Genomic DNA, 26,555 nt, shown 5'->3' on the forward strand with positions numbered 1-26,555 from the left:
AAATTCTGTTTTTGCTGTGTGTGCCTACTTTCCAGGACACTCGTTTTTGCACAAATGCTAATAAATAGCTGCTTCACTGCTGTGTCCACCCTGAGCTTTAACAACAGATGGGGTTTGTATAGCGCTTTACCTATGGGTCCTGCCTGAACCTAGAGACCATTAGAGTCTACATAGAGACTACAGGAGTAGCGGGGTGTCATGGTTTGAGCATGTTTTGAGGGTGTTTTTGTTCAAGGTTTTTGCCAGCCAGGGGGAGTCCGGGAGGAAGGAGAGACAGGACACCTGACCCATACCATAGCACGTGATGCCCAGGATGCATACTGGGAAAGAGAAGGCTGGAGGGGGGAGCTGTGGAGGAAAATGGAGGGAGCACATGGTGCTCGGCCGGGCAGGGTGGAGTGAGTTATGGGTCGGTGGCTGGTGGGGTGTTGTATTCTTTTCACTTGCTGTTTGCTGTATCATTATTATTTGTAGTAGTGAATGGCAGTAGGGGTTTTGTGTTATGCCTTAGCAATTAAACCGTTCTTATCTCAATCCGTGGGGGCTACATTCTTTGGATTCTCTTTCCTAACTCTCCGGGAGTTGGGGGACTTGGTTTAAACCACGACATTTTTGGCGCCCAACGTGGGGCCCGAGGGTTTGAGATAAGAACAGATCTGAGCGGATTTATGGTCTCTTGTCACAATGCTGATTTATTGGCTCTTAGAGGTTTTTCTCTGGATCTCGCTGTTTCGGGATTTTACCGGGTACTTGGTGTATGGATTGGATGTGTTTGTGTTTGTGTCGGAGGCTTGTAATACGGTGGGGCTCCGGCAGCAGGGGGGGATGGACGTGGCCGTGGACTTGGACTTGTACCAGGCCGTCCCGCTGCTCTTCGCTGTCCTTGTCCTTATCCTCGTCGTCGTCTGTGTGGAGCTGCGTGAAGCCAGGAAGGAGCGGCCCCGGGAGCTGCCGGCAGCTGAGGCTGCCAGGGAGAGCGGCACGGGGAGCCAAACGGCTGTGGCAGAGCAGCGGGAGCAGGCGGGGGAGGAGCGGAGCAGGGCGGTAGCTGAGCGGCAGGACCAGGCAGAGGAGGAACCGAGTCCTGCTGCCGTTCCGAACCCCGCAGCGTCCGAGAATATTCCCCGGAAGTCACCCAACGAGCCCCAGCAGGAGGCAGGAGACCAGGCAGCATTTCCCAGCAAGGCAGAGAAGGAAGATCCGGACTCGGGAGAAGAGAAGCTGATAGTGGGAGAGCTGGCAAGCAGGGCAGCTACATCAGCCCCAGTGACAAGTGCAGCAGCATCATTTGAGAGTTCTGATGGTTTTGAATGGCTTTTGGGTGCCCTTGGGACCTGCCTGCTGATTGTAATGGTGATCGGCATGTTGGCACACACACAGAGTGTGTTCTACCCACGGCCATTTTGTCTGATCCCAAAAGTTAAGCAGAGTCAGGTTTGGGTCTTGTCTAGGGTTAGACAAGGATATAGGAGCACCAGGAGACTGTCCCCAAGGCTGGACAGTCATGAGTGGCAGGGCATGTGGGACAGTATGGCCAGGTATCTGATCCACTGGGCCCCTCCAGTGCTTTGGAAGCATTGGAAGTGGAAGGCAGCTGTATGGAGTCCCCAGCAGCAAGCTGTAAAACTGCTGAAGGGGACAGTGAATGATTTTGAGCCTGGTGGGCCCAGATACTTCAGGCCATCAGTCCAGAGATGCAACATAGAGATGTCTCATGATCGAGGGGTGGACTTAAGAGTGATTGTGTATTGGAAATGTGAGATCTGGGCATGACGTGAATGGTATGGAATAAGGGGTGGATAATGTCATGGTTTGAGCATGTTTTGAGGGTGTTTTTGTTCAAGGTTTTTTCCAGCCAGGGGGAGTCTGGGAGGAAGGAGAGACAGGACACCTGACCCAGGCTAGTCAATGAGGTATTCCATACCATAGCACGTGATGCCCAGGATGCATACTGGGAAAGAGAAGGCTGGAGGGGGGAGCTGTGGAGGAAAATGGAGGAAGGAGCACATGGTGCTCGGCCGGGCAGGGTGGAGTGAGTTATGGGTCGGTGGCTGGTGGGGTGTTGTATTCTTTTAACTTGCTGTTTGCTGTATCATTATTATTTGTAGTAGTAAATGGCAGTAGGGGTTTTGTGTTATGCCTTAGCAATTAAACCGTTCTTATCTCAATCCGTGGGGGCTACATTCTTTGGATTTTCCTTCCGAACTCTCCGGGAGTAGGGGGACTTGGTTTAAACTACGACACGGGGATATTACCAGGGGGATATAGGAGGCAGTACTGGGGAGGCACCAGTGGGGGGGGATTGGAGGCACAACAGGGGACAGTATCGAGGCGACAGTACCAGGGGGAACATCAGGGGCTGCACCAGGCGATACCGGAGGGATACTGGAGACAGCACCAAGGGGTTACTAGGGAGACCCTGGGGGAAGAACCAGAGGACAGTGGGGAGAGTACTGGGGCGATACTGAGGAGGTTACTGAAAGTAGCACCGGGGGTTACTGTGGAGGTACTGGAGGCAGCATGGGGAGATACCGAGTGTGAAATATGAACTCACTCCTCTAATCAAGATAACAAGGTTTTATTGAGGGACAAAGTCAATAAAGCAAAAGCAACAGCATGACCATAGCCAGAGGTGCAAGTGATTAGTATTTGTTACAGGTTTATATACTTTCACTATTGCATTAGTCATATACATATTCATAACTCCTGCGTATAAGTGGGGAATATTATAACTAACTCCAGGAACTTATTGTCATAAGTCTCCTCCTCTTGGTATCTGCACAGTGCTCTCTGGTGATTGTGGGCAGGGGTCTTGAGGATGAAGTAAGCAGTCTTCCTCATGTGAGTAGGGGTTCTCTAGATGAAGTAAGCAGTCTTCCTCACAGTGTACTTTTCACCTTTGGCCCAGTTGGACGCCCCAGTAATTACACAACTAGCTGAAACCAGACATATCTGTAATTATTCTAATAACTAACAAAGATTTGAAACAGTGTGACCTTCCTGCAAAATATATTGCAGGATGGGCAGACAAGGAGTATCCCAAGCTAGCAGGTGTTTGGGAGGCTCTGTTTCTAAAGTAACAAACTAACTGATAAGTTGAAGGATGGTGTGAAGTAATTAATGTTTATCGGAGTCACTAAGTCCTGTTATCTCAACACAGACTTACAACACAGACATTTTTCTTTAAAGCTAAGGATACTTTTGAAGGTTAGTGTGAAACAACTCATGTTTTAGTGATGACACCAATTTCCACAGACTCGCAACATAACTATGTTTTCGGGGTTTACCAAGCCCCTTGTGCATTAATTGGACCCTCCTCCTGTGCTACCCCCCTGTACATTGGCTAAATCCCCCTGTATCATTTGACTTCACAACTACTTAAAGTTGTAAAGTAGGTATGCTTTTTATTCAGCGCTGAGGTGCATGGGGATAGCTCCTCCAAAGCATGCACACCTCAGGGTTGTTCTCCCTTTACATTTATTCTCTTAAGGTATACATAGACATGAGGTTGCTCAATCCGCCTATACATATTTATTATCTATCCCCGCTTCGTATTATAATGAGCCGGAAGGTCCTTTGCACTTGCGCAGTGCCCCTTCTGGTCATGGGCAGGGGTCTCAGGATGAAGTAAATGAGTCTTCCTCCTGTGGGTAGGGGTCTTCAAGATGAAGTAAATGAGTCTTCCTCTTCTTAACCTTTACACCTTTTAATCTTCAGACATGGACTTAGGGTTAGTCGGCGCCCAGTCTGCTTCTCCTGTCGCTTATCAGTAGGACCAAACACCTGTGTTTTTGTCATGGTCTTAAGGCTTGGTCGCCCAGTCTGCCTCTCCCAGGCTTATCAGCAGGACCAATCATCTGCTTTTGTCAGTAGAACTAGCATCTGTTTCTTCCCCTCCAGCAGTAATCCATGCCTTGGCAAGATGGCAATGGCAGGTACTTAGGACAGACAACACTTTTGTTTAAGTAAAGGAATTCCTTTAACCCCCTTGTACAATTTCTCTGTATTACCCCCCTGTACATTGGTTACCCGTGTATCACATTCTGACCCTTTTTTAACTTGTTGTCTAATCTTGTGTCCTTAGCGAGCTTTGTTTTTGTTACTGTAAACTCGTATAGTCATATCCACATAACCACACCTATGCTTTGCGGAAACCAATACATTTATGTGTTTATCACACCGAGCAGGTACCGGGGACAGCACCGGGTCGCGGGTCGAGCTCCCTGCACCCCGGCAGGGCCGTGCCATCGCCGTGTCCACCCCACACCATCGTCCCCCGCCGCCTCGCACACGGTAATGACATCGTTCAACCCTGTCCCGTTCCGCTCCCGGCGCACGGTGATGACGCGACGACGCACGGTGACGGCAAGTCCTTCCCCCCGCTGCCGCCGCCATGTTCCGGAGCCTGTTGGTGGCGGCGACACAGCGGCCCCAGGCCCCGGGCGGGTCCCTTCTGTCGCCCCCCGCCGCCGAGGCACTGGAGGCACAGTTCAGTTGCCCCATCTGCCTGGAGGTCTTCCATCGCGCCGTCAGTATCGCGGGATGCGGACACACGTGAGTCGGGGCGGCGGCGGGGGGCGACCGAGGGGACCTGCCCGGGGCCTGCGGCCGCTGTGCCGCCTCCACCAACACCCATCCCAGCACCGGGACTCCCATCCCACCCGGTACCCCAGTCTGTTACCGGGACCCCCATGCCAACACCCCCATCCCGACACGACGACCCCCATCCCACCCCTCAGCTGGCACCTGATCTTAGCTCCAAGCCTGGTGTGGGGATCCTCATTCTTCCCTCTCCCTTCAGCCCAGGACCCTCCGTCTCCTCCCCCCCCCCCCTTCCTCCTGGTACTGGGGCCCCTAGCCCACCCCCCGTTTGGTGCTTGGCATCCCTCCCTGCTGCTCGGCCTCCAACTGTTCTATTAGCATCGGGCACCTTGTCCCTATCCTGAAAACTCCCTCCTGGCGAGCTGGGTGCTGCCTTGTCGTCCCCCCCCCGTTTTCCCCTACCTGGACCTGGTGTGGGGTGCACCCAAGGGTCCTACCTCATCGACCACCTCAGCCCCCTTTTTCCTCTGTGCCCACACCTGGTTCCTGTCTCCCCCAGACCCTGCTCCCAGCACCCCATCAGTGCCGGCTGGGGTCTAACCTGAGTGAGAATCCCACCCTGACCCCCATGGGTACTTTGCACTGCTCCCATGACCCCTGGTACCTGGGGCGAGGCTGTCTGAAGTGCTGCCACAGAGACCCCTTGTCCTCCTTTCCCATCTTGTTTCTGGGATATCTTGATCTCCTAGCATGGTCTCACTCTTCCCCATTTCTAGCATGTTTGGGCTAGGGGTGCTTCACAGGACCTGGGGCAAGGGGTCCCTCAGCAGCAGCATTTCATTCCCCTGTTCTGAGTTATGTGAGCTGGGTAGGCAGCAGAGGGGATGGGGATGCCATGACTATTGACTTTGTGGGGACTGAGCTGCTTTGCCTTGTGCCCCACAGGTTCCTGTCTGTGCTTCCTCTCCACTGCTTTGATTTCTCATCCATGATCCTGCAGGCATAAGGACCTTGAAAGGAGGTTAACTGGCCTCTAATGTGCTCACTGCCTTTATTCCTGTGTGGCCTGGATGCTCAGCATGAATTGTTTGGCTCTTCAAATCTGCTTCCAGCCTCAGGTGTCAGAGCAGCTGCATTACCTGTGCCCCAGCAGTGCCTGGCCTCCCTGCACCCTCTCCCAAGCTCCCACTTCTCACTGTGGGGATGCTGATCCCTGGGTTTTGGGGCTACCCTGTAGCCTGGGGTGTGCAGGAGTATCTGGAAATGTGTGTGCCCTAGGGCTGGGGTCCTGCTCCACCTCACTCCTCCTGGGCTGCTGAGTGCCACTGCCTGTGCCCCCAGGTTTTGCAAGGAGTGCCTGCAGCCGTGCCTGCAAGTGCCATCCCCTCTCTGCCCACTCTGCTGCATGCCCTTCAATCCCAAGAAGGTGGAGAAGGCTTCCAGCGTGTAGAAACATCTTTTGTCCTACAAGGCTCCCTGCAGAGGCTGCAGCAAGAAGGTAGAGCTTATGGAGGAAGGCTGCCTGTAAATATCCTACTGCCAGTGCTACAGCTGGAGGTTTCTCCTGGGTTCAGCAGTAGCAGTCATTTCTCTCCTTCTTAGTAGCTGGTGCAGTGCTGAGTTTTTGACTTTCAGCCTGGGAACAGCGCTGATAACTGTCATGGTTTAAACCCAACCAGCAACTTAGAACCACGCAGTCACTCACTCCCCCTCTTCCCTCCCCCCGCTCCCGGAGGGATGGGGAGGAGAATCAAAAGCATGTAACTCCCACAGGTTGAGATAAAAACAGTCCAGTAACTAAGATATAACACAAAACCACTACTGCTACTACCAATAATAATAATGATAAGGGATATAACAGGGGAAGAGAATACAATACAATACCACCCATTGAAACCCAGCCCGACTGAGCAGTGAACTCACCCTTCCGGGTAACTCCCAGTTACATCCCGGGCGTGACGTGCTGTGGTATGGAATACCTCTTTGGCTATTTTGGGTCAGGTGTCCTGTCTCTGCTTCCTCCCGCCTTCCCCTCCTCCCTGGCAGAGCATGAGATTCACAAAGTCCTTGGTCAGACTAAACATTTGAGCAGTAACAAAAACCATCGGTGTTATCAGCTCTGTTCCCAGGCTAAAGTAGAAACCACAGCACTGCACCAGCTACTAAGAAGGAGAAAAAATGACTGCTACTGCTGAACCCAGGACAGGCAGTTACCCGGAAGGGCTAGATCACTGCTCGGGTTGGGCTGGGTATCGGTCAGTGGGTGGTGAGCAGTTGTGTTCTTTTCCCTTGTTATTTCCCATATCATTATTCTTGGTGGTAGCAGTAGTGGTTTTGTGTTACACCTTTTGTTACTGGATTGTTCTTATCTCAGCCCCTAGGAGTTACATTCTTTTGAGTCTCCTCCCCCTCCTTCTGCGAGCGGGGGGGGGGGGGGGGGGGGGGGAGGAAGGGGGGGAGTGAGCGAACTGCTGCGTGATTCTGAGTTACCAGCTGGGCTTAAACCACTACAAGGTTGCTTGCTGTCAGTGGTTGGGATTATGGGTTCCCCTGTTCAGCATGTCCCCAAACTGCACCTGCAAGGTATGTTGTCCCCAGTGTGACAGCTGCTGCTGTGAGCCAGGCAAGTATGGCTGCATGGAAATGAAGGCACTGTCTCCTAGGTGCCTTTGTCAGCAGACTGCAGCCATTATTAGACAGTGAGGGCCTTCAAAAGGAGGCTGAGGTTTTCCTGCAACATGGGACAGGCTGAGGCAAACCAGCTCTTCTGATGCTTCTAATGAGGGTAAGGATTTATCTCTTGCTTAAGGTGCTGCAATCCCAACAGCCATGGGGAAGCTGAACCAGCAGTGTGGTCTGGCCCTGCCTGGCACTGTCTGGTTTGGGATACTCCAGGGACTGGCTGTAAAGCTGTGATTCATGGTGTGTCTCTGCTGATGTGCTTCCTGGCTTCTGTTTGAGAATCTTTTTGTAACTCCCTGTCTGTGGCCCAGGAACGATCCTGTAAGGTGTCAGAGCAGTTTGGGGTTTCTGCCTGTCAGCAGTTCCTCCTTTGCAAAGGAAAATGGAGCTAGTGCTACAGTAATGCAACCTGGGTGGCTTGTGTGACCTCTGGGGATACATGCAGTGAACATGTGGCCCCAAATTGCTGTCCTACAAAGAACAGGCTGGTGTACCGTTTCCACGCTGGTGTGTGTCATCCTGCACAGACCAGTGTTTGTTCTGACATTGGTGGACCAAAACTGCTCTTCTGAGCTGTAGCAGAGGCTCCAGCACTGCATCTGGAAGGTGAGAGGGATTTCTATTCTCTCCTTGTTCTCCAGGTGACCCTCGCAAAAATGCGTTCTCATGTCTTGTCCTGCGCGAAGGTGCAGGAGCAGATGGCCAACTGCCCTAAGTTTGTTCCAGTTGTCCCCACGTCCCAGCCTATTCCCAGGTACTGCCACACGTCAGGTAGGGAAACATGTCCCTCCTTGCAGGCTGCACCATCACTCTAGTCCCTTGCAAGCCCTAAAATCCAATCATGTGGTTTACTTTCCCCTGAGAAATCAGAGGGAGAAACATCAGCACCATTTCCCTCCTGGCATCTAGCCCCTGTGCTGCCCTGTGTTTCAGAGCATGGTGTGGGAGGAAGGATTAACCAAACCAGGGTGGTTCAGCCTGTGGCTGGGGTGGGAATGGGCTGGGCTGGTTTTCACCATGGTTGGATATCACAAAATTGAGCAGAAGATGACCGGCTTAGTTTGGAAGGAGTCAATCAAGTCCTTTCCTGTGGTATCTGAGACCATCCTTGCTCTCTTTAGCAATATTCCCAATCGCTCAATGTTTGTGTGCCCATACTGTGGGGCCCAGAACTTGGACCAGCAGGAGCTGGTGAAGCACTGCATGGAGAACCACCGCAATGACCCCAACAAAGTGGTGAGTGATGATGGGGTGCTGGGAGGAGCTGGTTCTGTGCAGGGTAACTCCTGGAAATCCTATACACTGTAGCTGATGCTGCAACCGAGGCCACAGGCATGCAGAGCCTTGTTTCCAGCTGGTTTAGTTTGTTTTAGATCCCTTTGATGGGAGGTGGGGTCCTGCCCCTGTTTGTTTTGTTAGAGGCTTTCTAGAATGAGCTGCCTCCATCCCCCTCTGCTGGCAACTTGGGTGGTGCTGGATTTCCTCTCCCCATCCACACTGGGTTGACGGAGGCAGGGAATGTGCATCTCTGGCACTGTCTCAGATGCTCACATACATGTGTAACTTGTCAGCAGGCTAAAAGCAGCCTGAGACACATGCTAGAAGCTCTGTGCACCAATAGATCTGCTCAGGGATTTGAGGGACCCCCTTTTTAGTACATCCTCTGCAGATCACTCCTCTGTCAGAAAAAGGTCTGTGCCCATGGGTCATAGTTCCCTTTTATCCCTGCCTGCTGCAGGTGTGCCCAGTCTGCTCAGCCATGCCCTGGGGGAACCCCAGCTACAAGAGCACCAACTTCTTCCAGCACCTTCTCCACAGGCACAAGTTTTCCTATGACACCTTTGTGGTGAGTATCTGAGCTGAAATGGGATCATCTTCTCCCAGCCTGACCCACTGTGCAGCTCCTTGGGAGGGGAAGGGGACAGATCCCTCTTCAGGCTTTGTGGGAGTCACATGTCACACATGTAGCCCTGATCAGGAGACCCCCATGGCTATGAGGCTGGGCTCCCCACCTGCCCTGGGGGTGCTTGAGCTGGTCCTCATCAAACACACCAGAAAAACCTCTCTGAAGGAGGAGGAAAATGTTACTGCTCTATGAAGGTGAGTTGTTTCTTCCTGTGCTCCATTTAACTCTTCCCCTGAGGATCTGTAACACAAAAGCCGTTTTCTTTGAGGCTTCACAAGAAGTGAGAGAGGAGCAGCCCAGCCTCAGGGCTTGGAGGGGCTGGTTGCTGTATGTGGGGGGTGTCCTTGGCTCCCCACCTGTGGAGCTGCTGATCCCTCCTGAGTGGGAGTGAGGGTGTGATTGCCCAGCCTTGGCTCCAGGGACTGAGGGGAGGTTTTGTCAGCATCCTGCATTTATTTCAGGGCCATTAGAAGTCAGGGAAAGGAACCTCCAAATACTTACAGAGAAATATCCTTACTTAGGGAACAATCATTGTGTTGTATAAACCCAAACTGGAGCACCGTGGCCTTGCTTTCTAAAGCTTTGTCCTTTGGCCACAGCTGCTTGTGTGGGCATGTGTCATGGTTTGAGCATGTTTTAAGGGTGTTTTTTGTTCAAGGTTTTTTTCCAGCCAGGTGGAGGAGGGGAGTCCGGGAGGAAGGAGGGACAGGACACCTGACCCAGGCTAGGCAATGAGGTATTCCATACCATAGCACGTGATGCCCAGGATGGATACTGGGAAAGAGAGGGCTGGAGGAGTGGAGCTCTAGAGGAAAATGGAGGAGGGAGCACATGGTGCTCGGCCAGGCAGGGTGGAGTGAGTTATGGGTCAGTGGCTGGTGGGGTGTTGTATTCTCTTCACTTGCTGTTTGCTGTATCATTATTATTTGTAGTGGTAATGGCAGTGGTGATTCTGTGTTATGCCTTAGCTATTAAACCATTATTATCTCAATCCGTGGGGGCTACATTCTTTGGATTTTCCTTCCTAACTCTCCGGGAGTTGGGGGACTTGGTTTAAACCACGACAGCATGTTTCATCCCTGTCCCCCACCAGGTCTAAGAGCAGGGCTGATGTTGGCAGATTTCAGGATGGAGAGGGACCATGGGCACAGAGGACACCTCAAAGAGCATGGTATTCCTGGGACCCATGTGCCGGAGGAGAGGGAGTCTTGCAGCCTTGGTGGCACCATAAGAAGCTCCTGCTGTGTCCACCCTGCTGCTTGATGGAGAATCTGCAGCCTGGTTGTGCCACTTCTCCTGACCATCCCTCTCAATTTTTAGGACTATAACACTGACAAGGAGGCAGCATTGCAGGCGGCCCTGGCACTGTCACTCTCTGAGAACTGAGGGTGACTGCGGAGCATCGGACCCCATTACCACCTTGTCTCCTTTTGCACACTCAGCCTTCCTACCAGGGAGGCACAGAGCTCATCAACCCCCTGGAGACCAGCTGCTCTTCCCTCTCCTCTCTGGGCAAATACCACCTTATTTAAGAAGGTGGCGTCTCCTTAGCATCACACTTGGACCACTGGGTGAGCAGAAACTTTGCTGCAGGGAGGAGAGTGGAGTCAGTGCCAAAGGGCTGGGATCATTTCTCAGTTAGTTATTTCATACCCATATATGGAATATATATCTGTGTATAGATCTATTTATTATTAGATGCTTTTTGGCACCATTTGTTTTCATGCTCTGTTGCAATTGAATGGGTACATAAAACTTGTATATGTTTTATGCAGAAATGCCGTAGTTGAAACCTGCAATCATCCATGTCCTTTTGAAAAGGAAGAAAACTGCACAGAGCATCTTTTGGTTTTTAAACTCTACCAGATTATTGCCAGAGACATAATACCATGGCTCCAGGATGCAGAATGGGGCTGGGGGTGGGTGCCCCCCACCCTGGCTTCTCTGGGTTGTTCCTTCCCCAAACACAGGGCTTATATTTACAGATTTATCCCCAGCTTGTCAACTCTTTCCATTGACAACAGCTATGCTGCAGGGTTTGGCAATGCTGTTTCATCCTAGAGCCAGGCATTGCCAAACCTGCAGGTTGGGATCCCCCAGCACCCCTGTCCTGGGTTCAGCAGTAGCAGTCATTTTTCTCCTTAGTACCTGGTGCAGTGCTGTGTTCTTGACTTTCAGCCTGGGAACAACGCTGATAACACCAGTGTTTTTAGTTGTTGCTAAGTAATGTTTACTCCGACCAAGGACTCTCTGAGCCAGGGAGGAGGGGAAGGCGGGAGGAAGCAGTGACAGGACACCTGACCCAAACTAGCCAAAGGGGTATTACATCCCACAGCATGTCATGCCCAGTATAGAAAAAGGGAAGTCACCCAAAAGACCCAGATCACTGCTTGGGTCAGGCTGGATATGGGTTGGCAGGTGGTGAGCAATTGTATTGTGCATCACTTGTGTTTAGTGGGTTTTTTTTTTCCCTTCCCTTTTTAGTTTTATATTCTCTCCCCTCATTATTTCCCTTAGTAGTAGTAGCAGTAGTAATATTGTATTATACTTTAGTTCCTGGACTGTTCTTATCTCAACCCATGGGAATTACATTCTTTTGATTCTCCTTCCCATCCCACCTGGGGTGGGGGGAAAGTGGGGAGTGAGCAAGTGGCTGCATGGTGCTGAGTTACCAGCTGGGCTTAAACCATGAAAAACCCCCAACTCTCTGTGCTGCTGCCAGCAGTTGTGCCCCCTCCTTGGCAGCCTGGTCCTGGCGCTTGAAGGGAGGCCACAGGGAGGACACTTGGCACCATGTCCTGTCCCCAAAGCTGCACTGGGCACTGGCTAGGAGAGCACATCAGGTCTTTCTTCTCTGTGTGTCGCAGGGAGGTGTCCTGGCTCCAAGCCCCCACTGGGGTTCTCCAAGGACACAGGCTGGCTCTGCATAGCCAGTCCCTCCAGTCAGGTTACAGGCTGCAACCATGTTCCCCCTCCCTGCTGGACCAGTCCTGGGAGCACTCCCTGATGCCCCTTTCGGGTACGAGGGTTCACCCTTGCCCTGGCACTGGCCAGAGCATGGTTCCTCTCCCCCCAAGTGTAGGTCTTGGGGACACAATGGCCAGGGCTTATCTGTGTTATAAAGATTTACCGCAAACCGGGTTTTTGTCCCAATCGATTTTATTCACAATTGATTAGAAATTTAAGAGAGGCAATAAGCAAAACAGCGCTGGGTGCGCAGGGGAGTCTCCGCTCCACCAGCAACGCACACCGGGATCTTTGGAGTACAGTCTCTTATACTTCTCAGTCTTGGGTTTTAGCCAATCCTGTTGTCTTCTTTACCCGAATGCCGACGTGGCCCTTTTCCTTTGTTCTTTTCTTGTTTGCTGGGGTCTTTCTCCGGTGAAGACGTTGCTGAATTTTCTTAGTAATGTATTAACAGAAAAACGCTTACAAGCTTAACGTAGTCTTAACATTTTGTTCTATACCTTATATGGTTATTTGCCTAGTACCCAAGTTTGCAACATCCTGTAACAAAATGTATCTCTTGGTTATCTAACCCCCTTAGGCCAGTCAAACCGTTAAACGGAAGCCCCCTTTGAAAAACAAAGCGATTGATTAGGAGAGATTATCCCCTTTGTTTCTCCTTATTGACAGGAGTACTTATGATAATCACGGTCACAAAGGAGGGCTGGTTTCACACCAAGTGCAATGGCGACAAGGACGCCTAAATTCCTGACACGAATCATTCCTGCATATTTCACATCTGCTCTCCAGCCCTCCCCAAACAGTCCCTGTGAGGCTTTCCGGTGCCAGGAGGGCATTGTGGCAGAGGGAACAGACAGGAACAGACGTGGCCATGCTGTCCCCCAACTCTTCAATGGGTGCCTGCAGCCTGGACCCCCCCCAAAGGACACACATACCCTCAATCTGCTCCCACGGCAAAGCTTCAGTTTCTGGCACTGCACCCAGGTGTGTGGCAGCCTGGGCACCCTGAAGACGAACATCAGCACCCACACCCTGCCCTGCCTCTGCGACAAAGCCTTCTCCCAGCCCTGGCTGCTCCAGGGCCACATCGGCACACACACGGGTAAGTATGGGACCCTCGGATGCTGCTGGCCCTGCCAGCACCTCTGCTTTTGGAAATGATGAGTGCAAAATCTCCATCTACCCAGGCTTGTCATTGCTTGTGCTATGGGAGGGATTTGCTCCAGGTGGATACAGTTGGGGATCCCAGTGTGGGGCTGGCTGAGATGCTTGGCATGCATCCCAAGTCCTGTGGGACACCCCAGGGCAGTTCCCACTGCAATATCTCCCACTGGGAAGGCACAAAAGGGTTTTGGGGGGTCCTGGGAAGCACTGAGAGTCAGTGGCAAAGGTGATGAGAGCAGCACAGAAGGACAAAAGGGGTTTCAGGAGGAACCCAGGGTACTGGGGGTGCCCTGATGCTGTGTCCTGCAGGGGAGAAGCCCTTTACCTGCTCACACTGCAATTGGGCCTTCACTGACCACTCCAACCTTCACACTTGCCTCCAAGCCAACATGGACATCAAGAGGTACCAGTGCTGTGCCTGTGCCAGGACCTTCTCCCACGTGTCACTGCTTGCCCAGCACGACAAGGGGCGATGCTGTGGGGCAGCCTGAGCCCCCCATCACTCTCAGCTACCCCATGCTGTGCCCTACTGTGCTGCACCACGCTGTGCCATGCCAGTGCGACACCCCAAGAAGGGACACAAGGGCATCAGACAGGACTGCCTGGACTCCTGCAGCGGGTAACTGAAGCCCCATGGCTGTTCCGTGGTACCTCTGAAGCTGGGGGACACACTCCGGGAGTGGGGGGAAGAAAGGGGGGGAGTGAGTGAACGACTGTGTGGTTCTGGTTTGCTGGCTGGGCTTAAACCACGACGGTTCTTTTTGGTGCCCAACATGGGGCCTGAAGGGTTGAGATAATGGCAGATCTGACCGGAGTGTGCCTAATCATATTTGTGATAAGCATTTATTGTTTCAGTTTAATAGTCACTCATCACAATGCTGATTTATTGGGTCTCAAGGTTGTTGCTCTTGATCTCAGAGTTTCAGCATGTTGTACCTTACTTACAGCTGGTATTTGCTGTGTTTGTGTTTATCAAGTGGGGGGCTTGGGCTAAGGTTCTTGTCTCATTGTACTTTATGGTAAAGACTTGTAATACAGTAGACTCATAGATCATGAAACTGATCTGGCCTGTGTTCCCAATTGTCATGGTTTAAACCCAGCCACACAGTCTCTCTCTCCCCCCCCCCTTCTTGCCCTCCCCATGCTCCCAGATGGATGGGGAGGAGAATCAAAAGAATGTAACTCCCACAGGTTGAGATAAGAACAGTCCAGTAACTAAGGTATAACACAAATAACTACTGCTACCAGCAATATTAATAATGATAAAGGAAATAACAAGGGAAGAGAATACAACACTTCACCACCTGCCGACTGATAATTCACCCCACCCAGCACAGCAGCTACACCAGCCCCAGTGACAAGTACAGCAGCATCTTTTGAGAGTTCTGAAGGTTTTGAATGGCCTTTGAGTACCCTTGAGACCTGCCTGCTGATTGTGATGGGGATCAGCATGGTGGCACACACACAGAGTGTGTTCTACCCACGACCATTTCATCTGATCCCAAAAGTTAAGCAGAGTCGGGTTTGGGTTTTGTCTAGGGTTAGATGACAATATAAGAGGACCAAGAGATTTTCCCCAAGGCTGGAGATTTTCTCCGCAGGGGGTGGAGAGGGGTGTGATTTCTCCGTGGTCTGATCAAATGGCTGCCAAGAGTCGGGTGCAGGGAGGTGGGAATCCCCCACAGGCCATGGTGACGTGTGTGGGGATTGAGGCTGCCTACACAGTGCCCGGAGCGGTGGAGGCAGTGTGATGGGCGGAGTGAGTGTTCACTGTGGTTACATGCACGACGCGCTGTCGTCTAGTATTGTGAGTGCTTCTGTTACCGGGGCTGGGCTCCCTCCTTTGGTGCTGGGCGGTCCCGGGAACAGGTTTGGCACCTGCTGGGGTTGGGAGTGAGTGGAGATGCCATGATGGGCTGTGCCATGCCATGCCAAACTGTACTATGCTGTGCCAAGTCGTGCCATGTTATGCTGTGCCGTGCTGTAGTGTGCCAAGCCAACCTATGACAAGCTGTGATATGTTGAGCTGTGCTATGCCATGCCAAGCCAAGTGATGTGGTGCCCCACTAACTTGTATTGTACCCAGCAGTGCCACACCAAGCTGTGCTGTGCCACCCTGTGCCATGCCAAACTGTGTCATGCCATGCCAAGAGATGTGGTGCCATACCAAGCCGTGCCATGCTAAGCTATGCCATGTTCTCTCTTGCAGGGAGCAAGCAGGACAATGATGTGATACTGCCCATCAACTTCTCCTTGAGTGTCATGCTGCACCAGGACCAGGTTGGGATGGGTTTGGGGCTAGAGTCAGGTCCCTCTACACCCCCTCTGCCCCCCAGCTGGTGCACAGGGGTGCTGCTGAGCCCTCACCTTCTGTGCTCACCCACTTCTCCCCAGCAGCTCAAAACCACCACCATGGCCCCAGCCAACCAGGACTTCACAGAGGACTGGCTGTGACTGAATGGGGAGGAGGCTGATGTGGGGCATCCCTGGCTGCAGGCCTGCCTGTGGGAGAGTGAGTGTCCCCCCCACCCTAGGCACTCCTGGGGCTGGGAAGGGCTGTCCCCCATTCCGACCCTTATGCCTTCCTCCTGTCCCCTCTCAGTGCGACACCTAGCCTGAAAGCACCAGGGCAGTGGCACCAAGGAAACGGCCCTGCTCAGCCTCTCCCACAAATTCTACATTGCCACCAAGAACAACTTCCCCACAGCTGCTGTCTTGGCCTTCTCTGCTGCTGGCTACACCTGCCTGGGTGGGTGAGTGTGAACATGGGGGGCACCGGGAGGGGGTAGTAGGGCTGTCTCCCTGCTCCTGACCCCTGTTCCCTCCCTGTAGTGTTGATGCTGGCGTAGCTGTACGGTGTGGAGGGTGAGCTGTAAGAGGTGGTGCAGCATGGCTCAGGCAGTGCCTGCTGCAGCATATTGGGGGGCTTTGTGCAGTAGCAGTGGGGTGAGCAGCCAGATGGCAGGGACAGCATGGGCCAGCAAGTGCCTCCTGAGACGCACTGGCTGGAGTTCAGAGTCATCCTGGTGGTGAGGGACTGGGAGGGGGTTCATGGCTGTACCCACCACCCCCCGGCTGGGTGGGGTTTGGGGAAAGGTGATAGAGTACCCCAACACCATGTGGGTGCAGACCCCAGGTTCAGGGGGTGCTCCTTGCTGGGGCTGGGGTCTCTGGGGGATCATGTCCCATCATCTGTGCTCTCCCTGGTCAGCGGGGAGAAGAAGCAGGTGAGCAGCACGGTGGGGATGCAGACCAGGTAGGATGCCAGCCCCTTGGTGAAGGTATGGGGCAATAGGCCTGATCCTGCCCAGGGCAGCTGCCTGCAGGCAGGGTTTGGGGTCCTGTTTCCCTTAGAGTGGGTATTTCTCCATTTTGGAGGACATTGAGGGAAGGTGGATTGCAGCACTGTTTGAGTGAAGTCCAAAGGGTGGTAGTGCTGTGGGTGTCACTGAATTGGGGTGACTGTGACCCTAGTTGTGGCAGCACCACACAGAGGTGGTGGTGCCAGAATGCCTAGCCCTGATGATTGATTTGGAGAAAACTCCAGGAACAAACTCGCCAACAAAGGTTTCAAGCTGACAAGCAGGTATTCTTTATTACGGCGCCGGGAGACACGGGGGATAGCTCCTCCTAATGTGTGTCTCTCTATTGCTCTAGAGGCCATCCTTATATAGTCCCTGGGAATATTACATCATATCCAGAAAGTTTCGCATTCATAAAAAATGTGATGGTCGTTTACTTTCCCCAGCTTAATTAACATTACAGACATAGCAATCATCCTGTTCTTTTACTTATCAATAGGTTTAACTGCTCCCATCCTGGCCATCAGCTAGTCCCAGGTGCTCCCCACCCCCAGGTCATTTTCCATTCTGTTTTTCTCACACCTTTTGTATGAGGTTCTGAGGACCTGAAACTGCCTTCAGGCAAAACGGTTACTTTTCATTACAAAGCATCAAATTTATCATTACTTAGAACTGATTACATTTTGTGCCTCCTTGTTTCATGATGCAGCACATCAGTGAGTGGGACTTCAAGGGCTTCCGACAGCTCACCATCCAGGACAGCAACCAGTTCCATGCCACCTTCCACCCCAGTTTTCTACCTCAATAACCTCTCACAGCACATCATCACCCTGGCACACTGATTCAGTGTCTACCACGGATGCACCAAGGAACCCACACTGGCCTCATGGTGTGGTTTCTCACCCCATATCCCCCCTCATTCCTCTGTAGGTAGCCTACGCCTTCAATGCAGGCCCCAGTGCAATCATCATGCTGGCTGACACTGATACAGGGGGTAATATAGAGAAATTGTACAAGGGAGTTAAAGGAATTCCTTTGCTTAAACAAAAGTATTGTCTGTCCTAAGTACCTAACATGCCAAGGCATTGATTACTGATGAGGGGGAGAAACAGATGCTTAGTTCTACTGGTAAGGGACAAAAGCAGATGTTTGGTTCTACTGAGAAGTGGGGGAGAAGCAGACTGGGCACCAACCAAACCCTAAAGCCATGGGTGAAGATTAAAAGGTGAAAAGTTTAAGAAGAGGAAGACTCATTTACTTTATCCTGAGACCCCTGCCCATGACCAGAAGGGGCACTGTGCAGGTGCAAAGGACCTTCCGGCTCTTATAATACGAAGCGGGGATAGATAATAAATATGTATAGGCGGATTGAGCAACCTCATGTCTATGTATACCTTAAGAGAATAAATGTAAAGGAAGAACAACCCTGAGGTGTGCATGCTTTGGAGGAGCTATCCCCATGCACCTCATCCCTGAATAAAAGCATACCTACTTTATAACTTTAACTAGTTGTGGAGTCTATCCGCGCATCAGCACCATGGCCAAGTTTGTGGAGGTGGTGAGACGCAGCTTCCCCATCACCAATGGGGACAAGTAAGAGCAGTCCCGTCACTTACTGGCGGGGAGCAGGATGGCAGGGATTGCAGCAGGGGCTGAATGCTTGGCTGTGCCGGAGGTTTGTGTGGGGGCTCCCTGTCAGCTCGGCCTCACTGCCAGAGGAGCTGCTTGCAGCAGTGGTGGCTGAGCCGGTGTTGGGGGTTGTCCGGTACATCCTAAACACCAAGGCACAGGGCGGGGGGGGGGGGGGGGGGGAGTGTGGGGCAGGGGAACCCATCTGCCCATCACCAGGGTTATGTGTGGGACCCAATCCCTTTCCACATCCCAAGGCAGGATGTATGTTCAGGACCCTGTCCCCATTCCCAAGGTTTGCATGAGACCCCATCCCTGTCCCTAGGGGTGTGTAGGATCCTGTCCCCATCTCTGGGAGCATATATGTAAGACCCTATCTCCATCCCCAGCCACAGGGTTGTCTGTAAGACCCCATTCCTAGGGATGCACAGGACCCCATTCTCATCCCTAGGGATGTGTGTGAGAGCTTGTCCCTATCCCCAGGGTTGTGCATGAGACTCCACCCCTATCCCCAGGGGTGCACAGGACCACGTTCCCATCCCTCTCCCTGTGGGTGATGGATAGAAATAGTTAATGAAAGGGAGTAAAAGAGTGGAGTTACTGCTTAGCACTTAGTAGACTATAAAACGGATGCGAGACGTGAAATAAAGATCTTCAGATTTCACCAGAGCTGGAGTCCGTCTTTGATACCCCACAAATGGCACCCAAATAGGATGAACTCAGGCTAATCCGTCAGAGTCGGTGGCCAGTGGTGTAGCTCGGCTGAACTTGGAGGAGTCTGGACATAATGATCACCTGGTGAGGTGAGCAGCCGGGAATGGGACTATGGGGGGGGGAATATTACTAAGGAAGAAGCCTTTTAGTCTTTTAGTAAAACAAAAAGGGGGAGATGTGGGTGATGTATAGAAATAGTTAACTAAATATATTCGGGCATTATTTGCCCTGGTCCGGCTTAAGCCTTGGGAACAGTAAAGAAAATACCAGGTGCTGTTGCCCTGGACTGGCTCAATGCCCTGCTCAGGCCTAAGCCTTGGGAACTGTAAAGAACAATGAAGGGTAAAGATCGGTTAGCAAAACAAAGCAGGCAGTTTGCAAGATAAAGCAGAATGTGCATCTCAAAAACAGATCAAACATCTCCCCATCCTCAGGGTTGTGTGCAGGTCTATGTCCCTGTCCCCAGGGGTGTACATGAGACCCCATCCCCAGAGGTGTGCGGGATCCTATCCTTAGACACAATCCTGTTGGTGTGACCCATGGGGTGGTCTTTTGGGTTCTGTGGAGCCTAGAGCTGCCCCACAGCCCCAACAGGAGGTCCCTGAAGGCAGCAGGGTTCCCTGGTGCTGATTTATGGAATAGAGCTTCACACCTCTCAGAGAGTTATAAAGCAGGTATGTTTATTGTGGTGCCAGGTGCAAGGGGGATCGCTCCTCCAAACTTGCACACCGAGAGCTCAACAAGCTGAATATTTATCATACACAAACATACATATTCATTAGGTTCCCGAAAGTTCGGTGGGGATATTACAATTAGTTTAGGTACTTATTATCATAAGTCTCCTCCCTTTTGGCGCTTATGCACTGCCCTCTGATGGTTGTGGGCAGGGATCTTCAAGATGAAGTAAGCAGTCTTCCTCGCCATGCACTTTTCACCCTTGGCACAGTTTCCCCAGCTGGCAACCTCAAGTCTTATAGAAACTAGTTGAAACAAATTCCTATCAGACATTCATCTTCTTGAGGGAAAAGGGTCTCTGATTTTAAACAATGTGTTTCGGCTACCTATTCTATTCTGGGTTATAGTTTAACTGGCAAGAACAAGAACATACCTGTTCCCTATCCTAAGTTAAGACAATGTATAGTTTGAAGAAAACTCTTAACTCTTTCCTTAGTCCATTACTATTCCTCACATCAAGTCCCCCCTTTTCTATAACCTTTGCAACTTGCTTTGCTTTATTGTTCTGTTTTTTCTAGAGTTCTGGCAAAATATTTGCCACTTTCTACCTGTTGTCGTATCTTATGTCTTTTCCAATCCTCCTAATCAGTTATGGACTGTTTACAACAGCAAAAAGAACATTGTATCATGCCACAAGTAGTCAATATTAAAATGATTAGTATTAAGATTCCTGCAACCAGCTGCCTCAACCAGGAGAAATTTGGTAACCATGAGGTTAATTTTTCTATACCTCCTCAAAGCCCCAAGACATGTCATCCTTGGCCACCTCATGAAATATCAATCTGGCCACTTTGATCTATTTCAATTGGTTTTAAAGGGGATAGGGAGGCCGATTAAAGGAATACCTGTTTTTTCTCCTGATTTAGGCAACTGAGTACAGATCCAGCAATCACTCCTATTTATAACTCTGGTCACATTCTGTATCAATCCCAAATTGCCAAGATCCATCCCTCACTACCCCTAACTGATCTCCTGCCCCCCAGTCCAGTCCTGGTCCCCAGCCAGCACCTCCTGGGAGCATATGGGCTGCCTCACTGCATCACCTGAGCCTGGTGACACCACTGGGGACAACTGTGATGTTCCAGGGAAGCTCTGCTGGTGCCACCCTGATGTGAAGCTGACCCCAGCCCCTGGGCAGGATGGGACCTGGGGCTGGTTTTACTTTTTTTGTAAGGAAATTAAGAGCTTCTGCTACAGTGTGGTTGTGGGGTGTCTGGACTCCATGGGTGGTGGGCAGGAGACAGGGATGATTCATCCTCATGGTTGTGCCTGGCCATGCTGGGACTGATCCTGTCCCCCCTGAACAGCCCCTGTCATCTTACATGGCCCCTGTCTTCGCCATGTCCATTGTGGGGCTGCTTCTGTTCCCTTTTCCCCCCACTGTCCCTGCTGGGACTCATCCTGTCCCTCAGATGTTCCTGCTGGGGCTGACCCTGTCCCCCTGCATCACCCTTGTCACCCCACATGGCACACATCCCCCCCAATGACCCTCGTGGGGGGTGCTGGTGGTATGCATAAGGAGTCATCCTGGCCCCAAGCATCCCTTTCCTTGATCCCTTCCCAGTGCGGCAGGCATCTTGGTCTGTCTGCTTGAGTACCCCAGGAACAAGTGGAAAAAGGGCTTCACCATGGAGAGGTGAACACTGAACATGCCTTTAACACTGCCAGGGATGGGGCAGCCACAGTTTCTCTGGGCAACCTGTGCCACTGCCTCAGCACCCTCACAGGGAAGAGCTTCTGCCTAAGAGCTCATCTCAATCTCCCCTCTGGCAGGTTAAAGCCATTCCCCCTTGCCCTGTCCTTACAGGCCCTTGTCAAAATCCCCTCTCCAGCTTTCTTGTTGGCTCCTTTAAGCACTGGAAGCTGTTCTAAGGTCTCCCCAGAGCCTTCTCTTCTCCAGGCTGAACAAGCCCAGCCTGTCTCCATAGCAGAGGTCCTCCAGCCCTATATATGTGTGTATACATATACACACACATATATGTTTATGTATACATAGACAGAATACCTGTATATACACACACAATGTGCCAGCATATGTAGTTACACATACAGTATAAGCACACATGCACACAAAGACATGAAGATACCAGAACATGTGTGTAAGTTGATATATCAGTACTAGCATGTGTGCGTTCATGTACATGTGCATACATGCAAACACACGTATACACATACATGCCCCTCACTACCCTTCCATGCACACACATATGTGTGTACACAGAGTGGTCTCAGCCTGTGTGCATCTACATACCCACTCAGTAGTAACAGCACATATGCATATTTTCATGTATGCATATGTGCAAACACACGTTACCAGCACACCTGCATACAACTGAACTACCCTTCTAAGTGTACACAGACACACACTCCGGTCAGAGCCACATGTATTTATCACCAGTATATGTGCATGGAGCTATGCACACCCTGTGCTGGCCAGCCCTTACATGTATAGAGCACTATACTCCCTACATACCAACACACACATGTGCAAACCCATCAACATGCACATATCCACCAGCCAGCCTGACATGTACAGGCACACACACACCACTGCACGTGTGCATTGACACATGCAACATCCCCCCCCATCAGCTGGGGAGCCCTTAACACACCCACGTGTGCTCACCCCCTGCAATGCACACACTCCCAGGCCCCAGCCCTCGCCCCCCCCCCGGCCCCCCCCAGGCCTGGTGTTTTCATCAAGAGGGCGCAGGAGCAGGGTGATGGGTGCTGGCATTGGTCCCTACCGAACTGTTGCTCTGGGGATGCAAGCCAAGTGTCAGCACCTCCACCACTGCTGCCATTATAGAGGGCTCAGGAGGCAGGTGATGTACACACACCTGGAAACCTCAGCTCTGGAGTCCCTCCTCCTCCCTGGGGACAATCATACTTTCTTCTCACCTCTGTGTGTTCCAGCCTGGAAATTGAGTCCTGACATCCCTAATATTGGGTGGGTGGGTGGATGGATGGGGGGGGGAGGTTGTGACAAGACATGCACAGACATGAAGGGAAGGGGGTGCCAACTAGTTTGGCTACCCTGATGCCCTAATGATGGGCATGGAACAATGTGGGAATGTGTGGCCCAGGTCACAGAGGCTGGTGGATGGGTACCAGGATGCCCTGGGTACCCACCCACCAGCCCCCCAACCCTCTAGTGACCCATGGGGATAGGATCCATGTGCCCTAGGCCATGGCTCCATTTTGTAAGCCTGACAGTGATATCACCATCAGGTTCCTGGAGTAGAAATACCAAATTGGGCAACCTTGGAAAGGGCAATGGCTACCCCCTCTGGTGCTGCCTGGTTCAGCACTGAGGGATGTTAGTACTCAATGCCAGGATGATGGTGCTGAGCAGAGAGGATGCGATGGGAACAGAGGAGCTGTTTCAGGGATGAAGAGAGGGTTGTTTTTTTCCCTACATCATTCCATGAGCACCCTCCTGCTGCAGAGCTGGGCTTGGACTCACCAGGGAAAGGATCTGGGGTCAGGGCTCAGGCTTTATCCACATAGCAGCTCAGCACTCCCAGTATAGCAGGAAGAACATCACTGGGAAGCACAGGAAAAGCTTTGCAGGACCATGCATAGCCACACTTTGCTTTTTTACCAAAATTAAAGGCTTTGTACCCATTTTGTCAGTGACTTTTTGGGGTATCACACTTCCCAAGCAGGCAGGCACAAGGCACACAGAGCTTCTTACCACTGCACAAAAGTGGGGACCCCTAAAGGGCTGGATAAACACAGAGGCATCCCCAGATTACACCAGGTGAAGCCAAGCCCCAAAAGCCCCCCGCTAACATCTAATACAAGTAGGATACTGGGTGCAAAGGCAGAGCTGCAGGCTGGGAGGACTCAGAAGTACGAGGTACCTGCAGCAAGGGGACACAGGGCTCCCCCCCCCAATCAATGTGGCAGCAATTCTACCTTCATGGGGCTGCTCGTGGTGGCAGCAGAGTCAATGCAACAACAGGACATCAGAAGAGCATGACAAATAAACTACACATCTTGAACCTGGGGGGGGGGACACACAGGGACAAGAGGACCTCCAACAAAAGGGAGAGGGAGGATAAGGGATGCAGAGAAGAGTGTTGCGGTTTAAGCCCAGCCAGCAACCCAGAACCACGCCACCGCTCACTCACTCACTCCTCCCCCTTCCTTCCCCCACTCCCGGAGGGATTCGAAGGAGAAAGGAAAGAATATAACTCCCATGGGTTGAAATAAGAACAGTCCAGTAACTAAGGTATAACACAAAACCACTGCTCCTACCACCAATAACAATAATGATAAGGGAAATAACAAGAGAATACAACTGCTCACCACCCACCAACCAATACCCAGCCTGATCAGAGCATTGATCTAACCCTTCCTGGTAACTGCCTCCAGTTTCTATACTGGGCATGATGTGCTGTGGTATAGAATACCTCTTTGGCTAGTTTGTGTCAGGTGTCCTGTCTCAGCTTCCTCCCGGCTTCCCCTCTTCCCTGGAAGAGCATGAGACTCAGAAAGTCCTTGGTCAGACTAAACATTACTTAGCAACAACTAAAAACACTGGTGTTATCAGTGTTGTTCCCAGGCTGAAAGTCAAAAACACAGCACTGCACCAGCTACTAAGAAGGAGAAAAATGACTGCTGCTGCTGAACCCAGGACATAAGAGAAAGGAAGAAGTGGTTATCAAAATACTTTATTTCAGGGAGATCCCTCAAAGAAAAAAAAAAGGGGGGGGGAACCAAGAGGAAAAGGACCCTCCCTTGTTAGACAGACATGCCCACAGCATCCTCAGGGCTCCTCTTGAATCAACTAAGACATTCTGCTGCTTAAACTAAGCATAGGCCAAAAATAAGATTGGCCATTTTCCCAATGAGACTTTAGTAAAGAATATATATATATATATATATATTTGTTCCTGGGGGGGAGGGCAGGGGGAGAAGGTGATGTTGCCAGCAGTTCACAGCAGTTTTTGGCTCTCTCGTTACAGAGTGCATAGAACTGCATTGCTGAAGACACTCAACAAAGCAGGACTAACTAGGAGAATACAATTCAAGGCTAGCAAAGAGGAGAGAGGGCAGAGAGAAAGGGGGAGGGGGCTGAAGTCCTCTGTGCATAATTTACATGGAACATCTCATGGAGTGAGGCATTGCAGGTGTCTCAGCTGACAAACTTCAATCTGGTTTTTGTGCTTGTGGGTTTTTTGCGTGGGTTTGGTTGGTTTTTTGGGTTGTTTTTTTTTTTAAAGAATTGCAGCCAAAACAAGACAGAACTGCAAAATCCCAACGTGGCTGCTTTGACACTCTTTATAAAAAAAAATGAACAGTCACTCAGGGGCACTTCTCACTATACTTTCCCTGGGATTTTGGCCCGCTTGCGAGCGATGGCATCTTCCACCGCCTTGAGCTGCTTCAGGAGCTCCTCTCGTCGGGACAGGGTGCTGGATTTGCCTGCCTTGGCACCCATGAGGCCTGGTTCTGATGCTTTGCCTGGTATACTTGTGACTTTGCTGGAGCTCTTGGACTGAGGTGAGAGCTGGCACTTCCTGAAAGGGAGAGATTGAAGAAGGTGGTGAGAGGGAGCAGCATACCATGCTGGAAACAAACCCTATCACTGTCTGCTCCAGTAGGAAGCATCTCTAATCACTGGTGGAAGAAAACAAGTTTGAGACACAAGGCCTTTGTTTGGAAATGTGGCTGAAACAGTAAAAGATCAGCTGCTCCAGAGGGATCCCGAAATTTAAACTCGGCTCACAAAGGCTGTTGTGAACAGCTCACTGGGGGTTGTGCATGTGCAAGGGAGCTTGCAGGGACACAAGAGAAGAGCAGCACAGGCTAGTGCAGGGCAGACCTGGAGCATCCCCGTGGTCTCAAATCCCAACAGCCCCTTCTCTGGTGTGGATTTCAGAGTTGTGGGGAGCTCACAAGCACCCAGCACTGCGCTCCGAGTCTACACTGATGCTGCTTTGCTGCAGGAGTATGACTGACCCTGCATGGGGAAGACGGGAGCCACCAATCCCCATTGCTGGCAGCAGTGGCTTTTCCTGGATTGGGTCATGAGTGGGGCTGGAGAAAAGTGGCCTGTGGCTCTTCCCACCACAGGCCACTACTTCCCCTCTTGGGTGGAGAAGGATGACAGAATGGGGAAGCAGAGCAGCATCATGAGCCTGCCAGGGCTTTGCAGTGCCACCAGCTTGGTGACACAGAGAGCACAGTGTGAGCCTTGGCTGGTTCTAATGACTTGGATCATTTGGGAAAGCCTTTACCGCTTCTGCCAGATGTCAGCAGTGGGAATCACTATCCCCTCTGTTAATACCAGCTGCACCCTTTCATATTACACTTAAGAGAAGCATGGCTGTGCAAGCATGACCCAAACAGCCTCAAGCAGTAACAAGACACAGACCTACCCTTGGGCCTCCCTAGAGAAGCCCAATGTGTCCCTAACTACCCTCATGCCTGGGCACAGGGCACGTCAAACCCACCATGTGACAGTGCCAAGCCAAACTGCAGTAGACAGAAGAGGGTCAAGAACCAAGGATGTGGTCAACGCCACCAGTCTAGTTTCTCTTCACTGCTAGAAAACAGGACCTCAGGGCCTGATGGAAGACAGAGCAAACCAGGGCTAGGTTTTGGTTTAAGAAGACTGATACACAGAACTTGAGGCTTACTCATGCCCCAGGCTGGGAAAAAGGGATGATGCAAGTCCCACCTGCCAAGGAACATGGGGGTGTAGGACAGGGCTGCATCCATTTGCTCATAGATCCTTGGAGAGATGACAGCAGAGAAATGCAAAGCAGCACCGTCTGGCTACAGGCAAGGAAGACCGAGAAAGCTTTAGGTGTGCTGCAGAAGGTGCTCCACAACCCTTTAGCCACAGGGCTCTGAGTGGAGCAAAGCCCAAGGCCCCTGGAGCCACACATCCAGTTCTGTAA

The 26,555-nt window shown here is 51.6% G+C and overlaps 2 protein-coding genes across 12 annotated transcripts in view; one reads left to right on the top strand and one right to left on the bottom strand.

Moving 5' to 3' along the window:
• The first annotated feature begins 361 nt into the window (after nt 1–361).
• LOC101871311 (E3 ubiquitin-protein ligase RNF166) lies at nt 362–17,895 on the top strand. Of its 4 annotated transcripts, none has more exons than XM_034073342.1 (11): nt 362–398; nt 4,188–4,554; nt 7,866–7,978; nt 8,346–8,460; nt 8,963–9,070; nt 10,451–10,701; nt 12,767–13,880; nt 15,471–15,541; nt 15,656–15,773; nt 15,864–16,014; nt 17,273–17,895. In XM_034073342.1, exons 2-6 carry the CDS (start codon nt 4,297–4,299, stop codon nt 10,514–10,516), a joined length of 660 nt encoding a protein of 219 aa, XP_033929233.1. In that variant the 5' UTR covers nt 362–398; nt 4,188–4,296; the 3' UTR covers nt 10,517–10,701; nt 12,767–13,880; nt 15,471–15,541; nt 15,656–15,773; nt 15,864–16,014; nt 17,273–17,895. The 4 variants fall into 4 exon arrangements, 3 of the variants coding, with proteins under 3 accessions (XP_033929233.1, XP_033929235.1, XP_033929234.1); XM_034073344.1 differs by lacking the exon at nt 362–398 and adding an exon at nt 5,488–6,040 and having other exon boundaries at nt 4,516–4,554; XM_034073343.1 differs by lacking the exons at nt 362–398; nt 4,188–4,554 and adding an exon at nt 7,010–7,327.
• Nucleotides 17,896–24,345: 6,450 nt separating this feature from the next.
• LOC117438018 (zinc finger CCCH domain-containing protein 18-like) overlaps nt 24,346–26,555 on the bottom strand; it is a 79,552-nt gene continuing 77,342 nt past the window's right edge. For 6 of the 8 annotated variants that reach the window (XM_034073369.1, XM_034073367.1, XM_034073362.1 and 3 more), the window contains one exon: nt 24,346–25,169. In XM_034073369.1, the coding sequence (XP_033929260.1) occupies nt 24,971–25,169 (199 nt within the window). In that variant the 3' untranslated portion in view covers nt 24,346–24,970. The remainder of the gene's footprint in view (nt 25,170–26,555) is intronic. The other 2 variants (XM_034073368.1, XM_034073366.1) reach the window with 1 other exon arrangement.

This window comes from Melopsittacus undulatus, chromosome W (genome assembly GCF_012275295.1).
Source record: "Melopsittacus undulatus isolate bMelUnd1 chromosome W, bMelUnd1.mat.Z, whole genome shotgun sequence".
Taxonomy (NCBI): Eukaryota; Metazoa; Chordata; class Aves; order Psittaciformes; family Psittaculidae; genus Melopsittacus; species Melopsittacus undulatus.

Excerpts from the sequence above, each read along its gene's own strand:
- LOC101871311 (XM_034073342.1), top strand. The coding sequence starts at position 4,297 with ATGACATCGTTCAACCCTGTCCCGTTCCGCTCCCGGCGCACGGTGATG. Across the intron at positions 4,555-7,865 it reads ATCGCGGGATGCGGACACAC|GTGACCCTCGCAAAAATGCG; the intron begins GTGAGTCGGGGC and ends CTTGTTCTCCAG. Across the intron at positions 8,461-8,962 it reads GCAATGACCCCAACAAAGTG|GTGTGCCCAGTCTGCTCAGC; the intron begins GTGAGTGATGAT and ends TGCCTGCTGCAG.